This window comes from Bacillus rossius, chromosome 2 (genome assembly GCF_032445375.1).
Source record: "Bacillus rossius redtenbacheri isolate Brsri chromosome 2, Brsri_v3, whole genome shotgun sequence".
NCBI classification, from domain to species: Eukaryota; Metazoa; Arthropoda; class Insecta; order Phasmatodea; family Bacillidae; genus Bacillus; species Bacillus rossius.
In genome coordinates this window covers 59,155,562-59,171,161 of record NC_086331.1, presented here as the reverse complement: position 1 = coordinate 59,171,161, position 15,600 = coordinate 59,155,562, and the positions used below count along the sequence as shown (strand labels likewise).

General features: G+C 32.5%; 1 protein-coding gene across 7 annotated transcripts in view; it reads right to left on the bottom strand.

The window, feature by feature from the left end:
* Positions 1 to 15,600, bottom strand: part of LOC134529311 (ephrin type-A receptor 4) — a 396,457-nt gene that overhangs the window by 96,248 nt on the left and 284,609 nt on the right. For all 7 annotated transcript variants that reach the window (XR_010074530.1, XM_063363232.1, XM_063363230.1 and 4 more), the window contains exons 9-11: positions 9,072 to 9,232; positions 4,820 to 5,089; positions 3,656 to 3,842 (exon numbers count right to left, since the gene is read on the bottom strand). Coding sequence is in view for 6 of the 7 variants with exons in the window: in XM_063363232.1 (XP_063219302.1) it covers positions 3,656 to 3,842; positions 4,820 to 5,089; positions 9,072 to 9,232 (618 nt within the window). In the remaining variant the exon portion in view is untranslated. The remainder of the gene's footprint in view (positions 1 to 3,655; positions 3,843 to 4,819; positions 5,090 to 9,071; positions 9,233 to 15,600) is intronic.

Here is a 15,600-nt window from a genome sequence, read left to right as displayed (position 1 = left end):
TTTTTGTTGTTCTCTTCATGATAATAGAAGGCTCAGACAAGACTGAAATTATTGTTGGAAATGTTCATACGCTTGAAACTGCCAATGCGAAAAATTGTTCGAGGGCAATTTTGGATACATTGAAAATGTACAATGTAGACTTTGACAGTGTTCTAGCTCTGGTGTCAGATTCGGCAAAGTATATGGTAAAGTGTTTTGATACTTTGAAAGAAATAATGGCTGATCATGTTGTTGTTGTCCAATGTTGGGCACATAAGCTCAACTTAGTCATAAATGAGCTTGGCAAACATTTTCCTGAACTTCAGCAGACTGTTGCTAAAGTGAAATCATCTATTTTGAACACGCGCAAGAGGAAGCATTTGTTTCGACAGTTTCTAGATGAGAGGTATCCAGGCCAAGGCATCCCACTTTTTCCCATGCCAGTGCTCACTAGATGGTCGTCCTGGTACGTATCTGTGTGCTACCTTGCTGACAACTTCGACGCTGTTGTTGAGTTTCTAACAAGCAGTGAAATAGTCTGTGTCAACAATGCTGGTGTAGAATTCTTTGCAACAGCATCAGCAGGAGATCTTCAAAGTGTGAAGATTCAGGCAGTTTTTGTGAAAGAGACATGTAAGGATGCAACTGAACTGATAAAAAAGCTAGAGGGTTCTAATTACCCTTGTAGTCACCTGCTGGTTGGTAAACTCCGTAAAGTGGAGCAAGTTCTGCAGCTCTCTTCTACTGGAAGCTTACCACAAGAAACAAAAGTAATTTTGAACTCTTGTGAAAAAACTGTCACCAAAGCAAAAATTACATCAGCATTAGCTAGAGCTGCTTCACATTCTCATACAAAACTTATTTCATTAAAGGCAAGTGATCCAGCTCATTATTTATATGAGCAACTAAGTGTTTTCGATCCTTCAGAAATTTTGCTGACAAATGTAACACCTGATCTAAGCAAGAAATTACAGAAATTGGTTTTGTTTGCAAACCTTGGTGAAAGTATAGTACTTCAAGGTTACAAAGAATTACAGTTTCTTGTCAAGAAAAAATTGAGTGAAAGTGCAACTGTTGACATTGTTTCTGTTCTTATGGCTGTGTCAGTTAACAACTCTGACTTTGCTCGTGCTTCCTTGCAGTCAATTTGGTTGCCATGTGCAAATGTAGACTGTGAGAGATTCTTCTCTAACTACAAAAATATTCTCAGCCATCAACGCCACCGCTTAAAACAAGACAACTTGGAATTGTTTAGTGAAATTTATTTTGAGACCTAGTCCTCGATAATCAAGTCTAAGTTTGGAAGAAATTGTTCCTGCTAATGATTATGCTTTTGAAACCGAAAAGCAGCTTACAAGTGCTCCTGGTCTATTGGCTCACTTCTAATGCGGCACAACCCTATTGGGTCTATTATTAGGGAATAAAATAATTGACATGTTGGAGTTTCTGAATAAGTTATTTCAAAGTCGGCAGCAAACTGTATCAGGATTGATTAAGGCTGTTGAAAATGTTTCAGAAAGTATTCAAAACCTTCGCAACGAAGCAAGTTTTGAGGAAATAAAGCAAGGAGCGAATGAAAAAATAGAACAATGTAATTTGAATCCCATTTCATTGCCAAGAATGAAGAGAATACCAAGAAAGTACATAGGTTCGGGAGAAGATTGGGTTCCTGAAGATATCAATGTTTATTACATGAAAGAATATTTTGCCATAATTGATGCAGCTCTGAAAGGTCTAGAATCGACATTTGCTCAGGTCAATCTCTTGCGCCTTCGGAAATTAGACGATACATTGTTATCAAGTATGGACGAACAAAGCCTTACCAGTCTACTTCGAAATTATTCAGAAATAGATGTCACATCGTTTTCAGTTGAGGTGAAAATGTTTCTACAGAAGTATGGTGTTTCGTGTGTCAATGATGTTAGTAATATATTACGAAAAATGTCGCCAGAAGTTAGGGCTATGTTTAAGAATGTTGAAAACTTAGTGCGCCTCTTGATTGTGGTACCTACTTCTTCATGCGAAGCTGAACGGAGTTTTAGCTCCCTATGAAGACTAAAAACATATTTAAGAAACAGCATGACTCAAAAACGTTTAAATAATGTTATCATCTGCCACACACACCAAGATTTGCTAGACCTTCTCAACCTGGAAGAGTTAGCACAAAAATAATAACAAACAACAAACATTAAATTTTTGTAAATAAGATATTTCATTGCTTAGCTTCTGTTTTTGTTATTAACTTTTCACATATTTTATAGGATTATAGCAAATAGTGCTCTGATAACTTAATGTAGTGCATATAATGTTAAAATAAAGAAAAAGTTTGTTTATAATCACTGGTAAAAGTCATTAAACATCTTTTTGAAAACACCGATTTTTGTGTCGGAAAGTACCAACTTTTTGATTTGAAAGCACCACTTTTTGCCTCTTGAAAACACCGAAAAATTCCTATCCCTACCGATAAGTAGTTCTGTTCAGTTAATTAATTCAAATCGTTTTCTCTTCATCCTCGAGGCCTCTCTCGGTCGGTGAGACTGTTTAATTAGTGATTTCTATACTCTCCGGAGTTTTTAACCACCCGTCTTCTAAGTAAAGGCTTGAGGCGACCACGTGTGTGGTCCGCCTCCTCAACTAAACAAATTCGTGCCTCGGGCGTTTTTTAACAGTATCAAGGAAGGATTGTATGAGGGCGTGTATCGTGTAAGTAAATAAAACCAACTTAATTGAGTCACGTGTCTTTGTGTTCGGGGGGGGCCACGTGGTTCCTTAACCCAGTCAGCGGCGTGTGGGACGCCCTAAGAGCCCACTGTGGTTAAGTAAAAGCGTGCCCGACGCTGAGAGCGGGCTCGGTTAGGGACAGGTGCCAAGTTAAATATCAGGAGGGCTAATATCTCGCCGCACACGGGCCACGTAACGCCCTGAGCAAAAGTATCAAGCCAGGTACACGTGCCCACTCACGTGGTGGCGCCCACTATTTCCACCAGTAATTCAGATTGTAACACCGGTACGCCCTCAAAACATTTCATCAGTTTTTTTTTACATTGCTTTAACCATGTTTTTTAGTTATCCATGGAGCCCTTGCCAGTCATTACCCCAGATAATTGGGAGTCTACTGTAAGTGTATATTTATACACACACATACACATAACTATTATGGCTATGTTTGATAGCGAATCCCTGTTTGTGTTTTAACAATTTTTTTTTTCTCTCCATGGTAAGAGTGTCACATAAAAGATCTACGGAACATGTACAAGTGTTTTGTAATTCATATAGTTAATAAAGAAATAAGTGCAATGAAGCCAGTTGTAGTGACTAATTTAATATGGCAAATCTCAAGAAATTTTATATGCAAAGTTGGGTATCTTTGAACTCTAAATTTATCAACTTTCTAAATAAGTTCATGTTTCATTTAAATAATGTCTCATTTTCTCACCAGGGACACAAACATGACTTTTAAGCAGCCAACTACCCAATTTTTATGACATATTTGTACTTAGGTATCCAAACTGTATTAATTAGGCCTGAATTATTGCAATGAAATATTCCTAAAATCATAATTATTACATAAGTAGGGTGCTACCGAATTGATTAAGTTACATGATAGCTTAATTAGAACAGCTCAATTATCATAAACAAACACAGGTAAAAATATAAAATACATTATGAATTTTACCTGTGCCTAAAACCTGCCCTGTGGTTTTGAAAATAGGCGTAGTGAACTCTCCCCATCCATGAGTGGTTTTGGCACGCACTTGAAAACCATATTCTGTATGCTGGCGAAGTCCTGTGAATGTCGCCTGCTGCTCTGTCGTAAGCATACTGGTAGCATTTGAATCATCAGGACGTACAAAACAACGAACCTGCAAAACAAATGGATATAAAAAAATTTTGTTTACTAACACAAAGTTAAAATTATTCAGCCAACAACTTTAGCAGTATGATTTTAAAAATTTCACAATTAATTAATATCATGCTGCATGAATGCTCCAACACATTGTTTATTGCCACACAACTTTAAAAGTCACCATTTCTGCACAATATTTATTGGTTGTCTCATTTTTTCATTCATGATAAATGTACCATTTTCAGTCAAATTAAATAATCAGATAACTTTTAACAATTGCTTTTAAGATAAAAATGACTCATAATTCATAATGAATTAAATAAAAAATGTAACTGCTACAATTAATCACACCAATCATCTGCATATTTTTGTTTCCTTTCAGTTTATATTTATGTATTATATAAATAACAAGGCCACATAGTGTTAATAGTGTAGAAAAATCAATAACTTCTCAAGTCTTGTCTTGTAGTACTGTAATCTTGGCTTTATTAAAAATAATAATAATAACTTGCATTTCAAGCAAAAACTTTTGTTCTGGTTGGCAACATGTTAACATGCTTTCCTTCAACCATTGCTAATGCTATTATTAGGATCCTCAGTGGCCATGGTAGCAAATGCATCACACTCATGAGGCGAGGATCATGGTTCCATCCCAACACCCCAGTATGACTCAAATTTATGAGTACTGAGTTGGTATAAGAGTGGTTCAAAGCCAATTACAATATTGGAGTTCCTGTCAATTTAGTCTCTGCACATAACCATGCAAGGTTAAACTCTTTCGAAGAAAAATTTTTTATGATTAACATTCTGTCACACCATCAAATTTTCCTCTTCCAGAACATATGAAAACATTTAAAAAATAATGTCAGACCAAACATAGTTTTCAAGATATTTCATCCAATACGGTTGGATTTAGTTCTCAAATAAATTTGAGATTCTGTCAGCTACACACTTGAATACACTGCTTTTAGAAGCCATTTATTCTCAACTCACCTCATACATTTCTACAACATCATTTTCCATATCTGCAGCATCACTCGTTGCTGGTGAATCCCAAGAAAGTGTAATTTCAGTCGACTTCACAGACGTAACACGGAAGTTGAGGACAGACGATGGCACAGATGCCTCAGTAGTGACAGTAATGTCCACGTAATCACTATCTTGGATGAGTTCTGAGACACCATTTTGAGCAAAAACTTGGAACCTGTAGGTCGTTACAGGGTTTAAACCTGTGATGGTCACTTTAGTGTCATTGAAAACTTCCTGTAATCAGAGGTACCTAATTACACATTACTATTTAGAAAACTTACATTATGCATAAAAAAGAATTAGACAATTGTATTTTTTAATTTTAAATTATATAAAAAGTCACTCAATTAAGATTAAAATAACAAAGTAATATTTTTATAAAACTTAGTGAAGTTAATTTGTATCATGTATCATAAAAATTATTTTAAAAAAATTTTTCTGCTTACATTAACGAAAGAATGAATGCAATAGTGTTTTGCATGTTAACATTCAAGTTGCATGCAAGATGCAGCCTTGTTCACAAATGCTAAGTGCTCCATAAAACATATAAAATAAGTCCATGAGAATTTAGACCTGATGACTACAGTTATAAAATATAAAAATCTCTACTTCAATTTATCAGCACACATTATTATGTGTTCCATCTTGTGTAAATCAATGTATTTATAATAATGTAAAACAAGAACTGTGTGGCAGTTTGGCAGTTCAAAGTAGTGTATGACATTTCACAGTGTTTCAATCAACACATAAATTTATAACTAAGACATAGATATTAACACAGTTTTATTTGACTCTCAAAAATGCTTCAAATCTAAAACACTTTGAATAGTGATTATGTGCATACAGCAGATTATGTACTACATCGCTTATAGACTAATTATACTCCTAAAATAACATGTAGGCCCTAATAGAACAGATTCGAATTTTGAAACTCAAGACTCCAATCAGTAATGAGATAAAAGAAAAACATTTATTAAAATTTTAAAAAATATTTTGAATTACCAAAATATTGGTGATCTTGTTGCGAATAAGTGAATTAGGACTTAACATCTCCTTAACATTGGAGGTATTAGAGACGATTTGTTGAACTTGTTGCAATGTTTTGTTAGCAGCCACTTATGCTAGCATATTACAGAATTGTAGGACTGTGTGAAGCTTCAAAAATTTCAAAGTAGAAGCGATTATTTTTATCATTTGTAAGTACTCTTTAAGATTCACAAAATGTTTCAAATTTCTTAAAATCAAGCATTTAGTTCAAAAAACATACATCTACATTATAAAACATGGATTAATCCAAAATGAACCCCATCCTTGAACATAAGTCACAAGGTGCACCATAGATTCACATACAACGATGTTATATCCCATAACGTTAATATCTGTGGAAGTCTGTTCAATGATTCCAAGTATGGTCCATTTTGTTTATGAAACATGCCACCTATTTTACTACAAATATTTTAAAGTAACATAAATTTACAGTTCGTTAATGATAAATCAAAATTCATAAATATCCTCCTTTGTGACTGTGACAAAATACTTTGCTGGAGCAAAAAGCATTGAATGAGAAAAAAAAATGTAACTGTTATCAAAATGTGTAGTTTATGCATGTTAAAAACTATCTGTATCTACATAAATGGCAGAAACAAATCATTATTTCCATTTCTTCTGAAAATACACATAACAAATATTCTTTGAATAGTTTATTTTCTAAAACTGTAATTTTATTAAACCATTTATTATTACTAAAATATTTTGGCAATAAAATTACTTTAATCCCTTATGTGGGTGGATTACTAGAAAGTATGTTCATAATATGGATAGTTCTAGTGTTAAAAGCAGGATTAACTAGTTTAATACATAATGTGTGTGATTTCAGAGATATTAATTCAAATACTATTTGTAACAAAGGAACACATAATGGCCTGGCATAATTTATATGTTTTAGGACTTAATTAGAATTTTCTGGGTTGTCAATAAAATTATAGTGTAAAGAAAACTATCAGGCAAACCAACCTATCATCATTACATAGTGAAATTCATTTAATTTACAAAATAGGGAATCTGTAAAAATAGAGTTCCAGTATGATATTTAAAAAAATGAATTAACTTGTATTCGTGGATGCAAAGAGAGTGAAGGTATTTTTCCTTGCTAGTAGCCATTTGAAAAAAGAAGTGCAAAAATAATTATTTTTCTTCTATTTGATAATAAAACTACCATTCATGTGATTAAGAGCTTGTATTTCAAATCTGTATTTGAAAACTAATCAAAAAGTAAAAATGGAGCAAGACTTGAAAACTCATTCCAAGTCGAGCAAATAGATTTAAAGAGTTCACTGTACTAGATCGAACGAGTTTTAGGACAAAATTTTCTTAACTCAATACACATTTGACATATGCAATGAGAATAAAATCATGTGCCACTATTTTGCACACACTTTACAGTGAAACCTACAAATAATTTGTCATAAATACATTTTTCTTAAATTAATGCATTTTCCTTAAACGTATTCCTGGCGAACATATATCCAGCTATTCAGTTTCCAAAACACTACAAAACGATGCCTGGAATGAAAGGCCTGACAAATCATATATTTAAACAAACACAGCAAACAATTTCTAAAAGAAAAAAAAATGTGTGCATGGAGTTTATGCACGACAGAAGTGAAACTTATTGATTATTAGTTATAGATAGAGATAAATTATTGGTACATTTTTATTGAACAAAGAGATAATAATTGATGATACATGTGCTGTAGTCTCACATCCTCACATCCATTCAGTGGCACTTTTTGGTGCCTCTTTTGATAGTTTATTCCCCGAGTTGCCTTTGGTAATACATCTTATTGGCTTCTGCATTTTTATAATTTTTAGGCATGATGTTTAATCACGATCTCCAGTTCAATAAAATTAAATAACAAAACAACCACACTCCAATCGAAAATAAATTACACTTATAAAGTCTATCTCACAAATCTATAAATCCTTTTGACTTTTTAAATTAGTGTTCACATACCAAAAATAAATTATACTTATTGAGCTAACATCTTAAGTCTATACAGCTTTGTTATATTTTCAATCACAAATAGTTCTGTAAAATGATTTGAAACTATTATCTATATAAGTATGTTTCTGCATGCATTATTTCTGACCCATTGCTAATCTTAATATACCTAAAAAAAAATATTCTGCAAAAACTAAAAAAATTCACTTGATTTTTAAAGAAAAAAAAATCAAGTCTAATTTGAATCTATGGTGTAATTACTGAACTTGGCTTGGCTCGGCTCAACTCAACCGTACAAAATAATTTCTGATGCTAGTTATTTTTTCTTTGTATTGTAATATAAACCCATAAATTGCACAATTGTGTTTTTAACTTTCAAATAATAGTAGGGTGGACTTAAAGCTAATAAAAACTGTAATTATTGAACATTTTTTATGTTCTTTGCAGGCTTACATTATAGACATTCCAAATCGTAAGGTTTGATAAATCAATAAAATAAAAAACAACTAGCGAAAAGCATTTTATCTGGGGAGACATTAAATTAATATTCCTTTTAACATTTAACACATTTTATTATTTGTTTAAAAGTGTGAATCCCTACTTTAAAAATACACAATTCACCACTGCTAAAAGAACATTCAAAATTATTTTGAATATCTTAAATTATTATTTAAATTATTCAAATGTTATTTCAAAAATTGTTGAGGAAAATATTATACTGAATCTTTGTTTAGAATTGCTGATTTAGGCATAATTATTTTTTTTACTAAAAATTTACCCATAAAATCATTTATATAATTTTAAGAAAATGTACCTATCTCACTCTACCAATATGTAGAGTGAGATAGGTTGAGTTTAAAAATACAAAACTTTCTACTCCCGAAAGGTAAATTTTGATTAAATGAGTGCGTATATAATTGACAAATAAATGACAAATAGGCTAGGTAAAGCAATAACTAATTGCTGAATATTTATTTGGTAAATAAAAACAGCCGGAAGTCATTTCATGTAGACTCTATTTCTCCTTAGTGTTAGTCTATAAGATTTAACATTGATCTCCATGCAAGATATTAGAACTGTTTGAGAAACCAATCTTTCACAGAGTTTTTTTCTGTAACATAATATGACACAAATTAAATCAGTTAAGATTATTTTATTACATAAAGTGGACCACTGGAATGTGCACAGCAAAGCTTCATCAAGAAATATACTAACCGTGTTAGGATTGTAGGACACTCCAGGTCCACAAGAATCACATTCAACTTGATACACTGTGTCATTCCTGCCACCCTGGAAACTAGGAGCATTCCAGGACAGAATCACTGTAGACTGGTCGACGAAATTTACAGTTAGATTCTGAGGTGCTGTTGGTGGCTCTGGAACCAAAATATGCCAGGTTTAAAAAATATACATGTTCTGTGTTACAAACAGTGTTTCCTATCAAATTCAGTTCATACAATGAGTTAAAAAACTTAAAATCAAGACCCAGAGACATACAAATGTTAGCCACTCACTATTTCAAGCTTTAGCCTTAGTTTTCAAAACCAAAGAAAAATCTTTTTTTTTTTAAATGTTATTTATAATTTTTTCTGAGTCATTCTGTGCCTCAAAACTGTTCGATAATTTTTGCAGGCAAGCTGAAATGAATTTCATTTAATTTCAAAACAGAACTTTTTTTTTGGTATTTTTATTTATTTAAAGTTGTATCATTTCTACTAACAGCGAAGGGCCAAGGTGGTAGACACCATACATAAATCCAAAAAGTACAAAAATAATAACATTACAGCAAACAAATAAATAACAAACTTTTGCAGAAATTAGGGGGGGAAAATAAACAAAGACAAAAAGGAATTACAACATGAAGTAATAGCTAATGCTGATACTAAAAATATTAAGTAAATAATTAGGATAAATAAGAAACAAATGCATTAAAACAATACAATACACTATATCCACTCGTACAATAGTTAATAACTAAGAAAGCTATTGTATAGAGCATATGATAAAGCATGAAAATACATTGAGGTTGTGTTAACATTTATAATTAATATGAATGGATTAAAAACTTAAGTAGATTAATATAAGTTTGTAAGATGTTAACTCTAGCTTATTTTTCTACTATTTAGAAATGAAAGAAGTTTTGGCAGAAGGCAAAATACAGGCTTACTGCAAAGAAATTGTTTCAATATTTCTTCTTCTAGTTAACATTTTTAGTAACATAAGTAATGTAAGCTTGGAGAACTTGGTTAAACAATGAAAACTGCCCATGTGATTAAATTACATCTCTGTGAACAGTAACATAGTGCACAATGTATAAGAAAGATGAATTTGAACTACTTGGCATACACACAGGTTTAATAAACATGGGCAGCAAAGGAATTTAGTAACCACAGGGAATAGAGTAGATTATATATTGAGATAGCATAGTAATTTGGGCACCATACAAACTGAGGTACCATAGAAATTCGAGTAGTAATAAGGAAAAATAAATATAAAAATTTTATTCTTCCATTTTGGTGGAAAATTAAAAGAGACAATTTAAACCTTCGGATTATATAAATTTTGACAGTTGGAATCATTTGAAGGGATAAATGAATTAAAAAAACTTCAAATAATGAAGAAAATATAACCAAATTTTTTGAATTATTTGTGAACAAATTATATATTAGTAAAATACAATTTAAAATCAACTTAATATTATAAACCATTGTAGATAAATGCTGGACTGACGGCATTGCACTGCTTTTGTCATTTAAAAACCTCGCTATTTCTCAATGAAGATATCCTCCTGTGCTCATCTACTCTGTTTTCATTGAATCTCCATACTCGGTGTGTACATGTGCATGTTTCTGTCATGTTTGTCTAGCACAGACACTTATTCAGTCGAGTGTTGCTTGTATATACTTTCCTCAATGATCACTTTTTGGAATATTTTTTTTTTTGGAATGTGTCTTGTCATTGACACGTTTTTTTTCTTCTCTGTGTCCTCAAAAATATTCCACTTCCTGGGTTATCTATATAGTCTAAATATATTTCATTTACTGGACAACCATTCTGTGTTGATCCTCTACATTTGTCCTTTCAGTTTGTTGAGCTCTAGGTTTTTGTTATGCTACAACAAAAACAATGCAATGATGGTGTCAGTCAAACATTCAACTGTGAGCTATAAACTCCCTTTGCAAAATTACTGCAAAAGAATATATTATAAATCCTCTGTATACTATTTAAACATAACCAATGCTAAGCAACAAATTCATACAATATTTACTCTATTTTTATTAGGTATACATTTTCTAAAGACTAAGTTTGATCAACATTTACTACTGCCAAAAACTGTAATGACCATCAAGAGATTGGCTGTGGTGGCAAAAACAATGCTCTCTACTAAGATAGGTATGCAGATCATGAGCACGGGCCAAATTATTAGTCAGTTGTAACTACTTAAAAACACAACCAACCAGAAAAAAAGGGCCATATTCATATTCAATTGGCATTCTCAATTGTGTCAGTTCCTTTGTTTGACTTAATTATAATTTTGATTATTTAGACCTGAACAAAATAAAGATGAAAAAATTAATTTTGACTGATGAATAAAAACATTTTTTTAAAGATTTGTATATAAAAATTTTATATTTATAAAAAAACTTTCAAAAATATATTATTTATTAAAACCATGTATTTTCATGGCAATCTAAACCTTTTTTTTATTAGCAGACATGCTATTTAGGAGTGAGACTTTGGGATTTCCTGAAATAAATGGAAAATCAAATCTTAATGCATTTACATAAGTTAAAATGCTACTCTCCTATCTCATACAACATACAATGAATGGTCTTAAGCTGACATGTTCGAAACCAAGGCCATGCCGAATAAGCGATTTCACCGGATTATCGAATGTCAATACAGTTGCAATGGCAATACCAAAGAAAAATTAAAATATACAGTACAGTATAATGGTATTTAAAACATGTAATAAGCTGCTCTATGGGAAGGAAAAAACAGAAGAGAATTGGTATGCTTAAAAATACTATACCAGTGAAATGTGAAATTAAAAAATATTAACCCGATATAAAACAGGAAACACTGTACTGAAATGAAAACCAACGGTAATAACTGTAACCACCCAGATTACAGCCCTCCCCACTTGTTAAATAACCCAGGTCTGCGATGAAAACGTTTTTTAAATAAATTTATCACAAACATGTAGATGTTGGTCTGTATATAGCAAATATAAACTTTGTTTTAACGTATCACGTCACATTCTTTTTTGCATATAGATAAATATATAATAGTTCGTTAGATCGGTAAGTTATTTTTTTTTAACAAAATTAATTCCATGATCTATATTTTTATTCTATAGGTACTCTATGACCGACCATCCTATAGTCTATTGTTACTAACCTGCCTTTCCCCTGTAAAAAAAAAGTATGAAAAAAAAATGTTTTATGTAGTCTATGACTAATCATAGTGGTTTAAACTGCAAAAAAAAAAAGTGTAATAAAATATTGTTTTATTAAATCTGTAACTATGGCTCCTCGGAGTTGCAAAAACAATCCAAAAGTATTTTGCTATATTTGCAGACAATAAACAATAGTTAAGCAAAGATTAAAAATAACAGACTTTGTTAAAATGCTTATTATGCTTACTTTGGAATGAGGTTATGTTACCAAGTGAAACAGTGGGTTCCGCATACATTATGCCGGCTATGTGTTGAAGTGTTAAGACAGTGGACTTATGGTAAATCAAAATCATTGTCATTCGGTATTCCTATGTTTGTGGCGGGAACAAAAAAATCATATAGATGATTGTTATTTTTGTTGACCAATGTAACAGGATATAATTCTAAAAACCGCACCAATATTGTGTATCCTGATGTTTCGTCTGTAACAAAGCAAGATTCACATGGACCCGAATTACCCATACCAGTTCTTACTAACACTAACAGCTTCAAAACGCCTTTATCACAAAACTCAGAACAAAGTGATCATCTGCAAAGCAGTGGTGAAATTTTTCACCATACAAATGACCCTCGACCTTTAAAACAGCAAGAACTGAATGATTTGGTACGGCATCTTGGATTACCTAAGGACGCTGCAGAACTTCTTGGTTCTCGACTAAAAGAAAACAATTTATTAGATTCTGCAACTACATTTTACTAGTATCGAAGCAGAGGACAAGAATTTGTGGAGTATTTTAAGAAAGAGGATAATTTAGTATTTTGCTGTGATATTGGTGGTTTAATACAAAAATTCGATATTGAATACAATACACAAGAATGGCGACTCTTTATCGATTCTTCAAAAAGAAGCTTAAAGGCTGTCCTTATGCATATCGGCAATAAATTTGTATTGATACCTGTAGCTCATTCAGTTTATCTTAAAGAAACTTACGAAAACTTGAAAAATGTTTTGGAGAAAATAAAATACACCAAACACAAATGGTTAGTTTGCGGTGACTTAAAAATCATATGAATGCTTCTTGGTCAACAGCAAGGCTACACAAAATTCCCCTGTTATATTTGTGAATGGGACAGCAGAGCAAGAAATTTACATTGGAAAAAAACTGATTGGAAAATTAGAATGGAATTGAAAGTTGGAGTAAAAAATGTCATCAATCCGAGCTTGATGGATCCCGAAAAAATATTGCTTCCACCACTTCACATCAAACTTGGTTTGATCAAACAGTTCGTAAAGGCATTACCGCAAGATGGAAATACTTTCAAGTATCTTTGTTCATGTTTCCCTAGCTTATCTGATGCAAAGTTGAAAGAAGGAATATTTACGGGACCTGATATCAGGAAACTGATTAGGGATGCAGAATTTGAAAAAGTGATGACAACCTTGGAATGAAATGCCTGGCATGGCTTTAAAAATGTCGTATCTAAGTTTCTAGGCAACACAAAAGATCCTGCGTATAAAAATATTGTCCAGGAAATGTTAAACGCCTATAAAAATTTAGGCTGTAATATGAGTCTGAAAACATTGATTGTTTCCCAAAAAATATAGGCGACTACAGTGAAGAACAAGGTGAACAGTTTCATCAGGACATAAAAGAGATGGAAAGAAGATATCAAAGCCGTTGGGACGTTAATATGATGGCGGACTATTGCTGGATGATATACAGAGATGAAATAAACATCATAAACGAAAACCAACAACACGCAGCTTTTTTTCAAAAAGAAAACATTATTAATTGTTTTCTTCATGTATACCTTAATGTTGTATTTCAATAGCTATAGACTTAAGGGATATTGATCCCTAAATTAAAATTCCTCAGATAAAGATTTCCTTTCGTGAAATTGTTCATTACATTACAAATATGAGTTCCTGTAAAAAAAATAAAAAATAAAAAAATATATTAATGAATTTTTGAATATTTTAATTTAAATTTGTAGCATGTTTTACAGAACCTCCAGCATGAAGCAAGTGCAACATTTTTTTTGCAAGTAACTTGTTTTCACAAAACAATGAAGTATACAGACTGCCCTGATGCAAAAAGATTCTTAAAACGGTGCTTTAAAAGTTTAAAATATTGAGTTTTAAATTCAGATGAAAATACATTTTTTCAAGTAGCGCTCTAGCAACTTTCAACACTAAATTAAAATAAGTTTGTATCAAAAAGGTAGTAATATTTTACCACAGGTGCATTGTTAAACATTTAAATGATGTATATTTTCAACAATGTTGAAGTTTAAATGCGTAGCTTTCTTGCTGGAGCAGCTAAAACAAAGGCTTGCATTTTTCAAACAGATGTAATATTCAAAGGCCGTACAGTGCAGCGCTCTCGCGGCAAAGAGGCAAACTGCTTGGACTCGCCACGTATTTTCCCCCTACCCCTCTCCCAGGTTGTGTGAATGGAGCCGAGGTGTTGTTTGACATGCTATCGGTAGTGTATCAGGTGGTCTTCTTTCTGCACGGAGAAGGATGATGGCGGGGGGGGGGGGGGGGGGGGGGGTGTAGGAAGGGCCCAGGACAGCGTTGCCCGATGTCTTTCTGGCAGGAATGCTCAGCCACACGCAGTGGAAGGCTAGACTGCTCAAGCGAGTGGCAGTTCCGAGCAATATTGGGCACAGAGTGTTGTGTGGATAAAAATTTTTTTATAAATCTTGAGGGAGGTCGTATTGAGTGACGAGAAGAGGCCGCAATACACTAATTAAGAAGTCAACGATGTATGGTATCCTGAAAACTTACACATTACACCAACAAATTTAATAAATGAACATCAAGCAAATTTTTTGTATCAGTCATTGCATTCGTTTTCGATTTATGTTTATCAACAAAAAAAAAAGATACAAAAGAAAATAATTTTATTTTGCTTAAACAATTTTATGGATGCTTTTACTTGCTTACAGGCTTTTTAAGATTTATTATTGTAATATTTTCTAAAAATACACATATAGGGGCCTATGTTCATTTAAACATATTGCGATATGTAGTAGTTTTTGCCATTCGGATATTAATTACACCTGTTTGTAATGGGCCATCTGGAGGGGAGGAACGAAAGGGGAAAACACCAAGGCGTCCAGTTATATGAGCGGTCCAGCCAAGATATGGAGATAAATAAATGGATTAATTAGTTACTTCGGGTAGTATAATAACATCCAAAATGACATGAATTAGTTATACTACAAGTGTAAGGCATTAAATACAAGGTATACTAAGCAGTTTAATTATAGTGACGCACTGTGAAAGGACCTGTTTCTTTTGTAGATTTTCAACTGACTCGAGTCATTCTATGCACCATC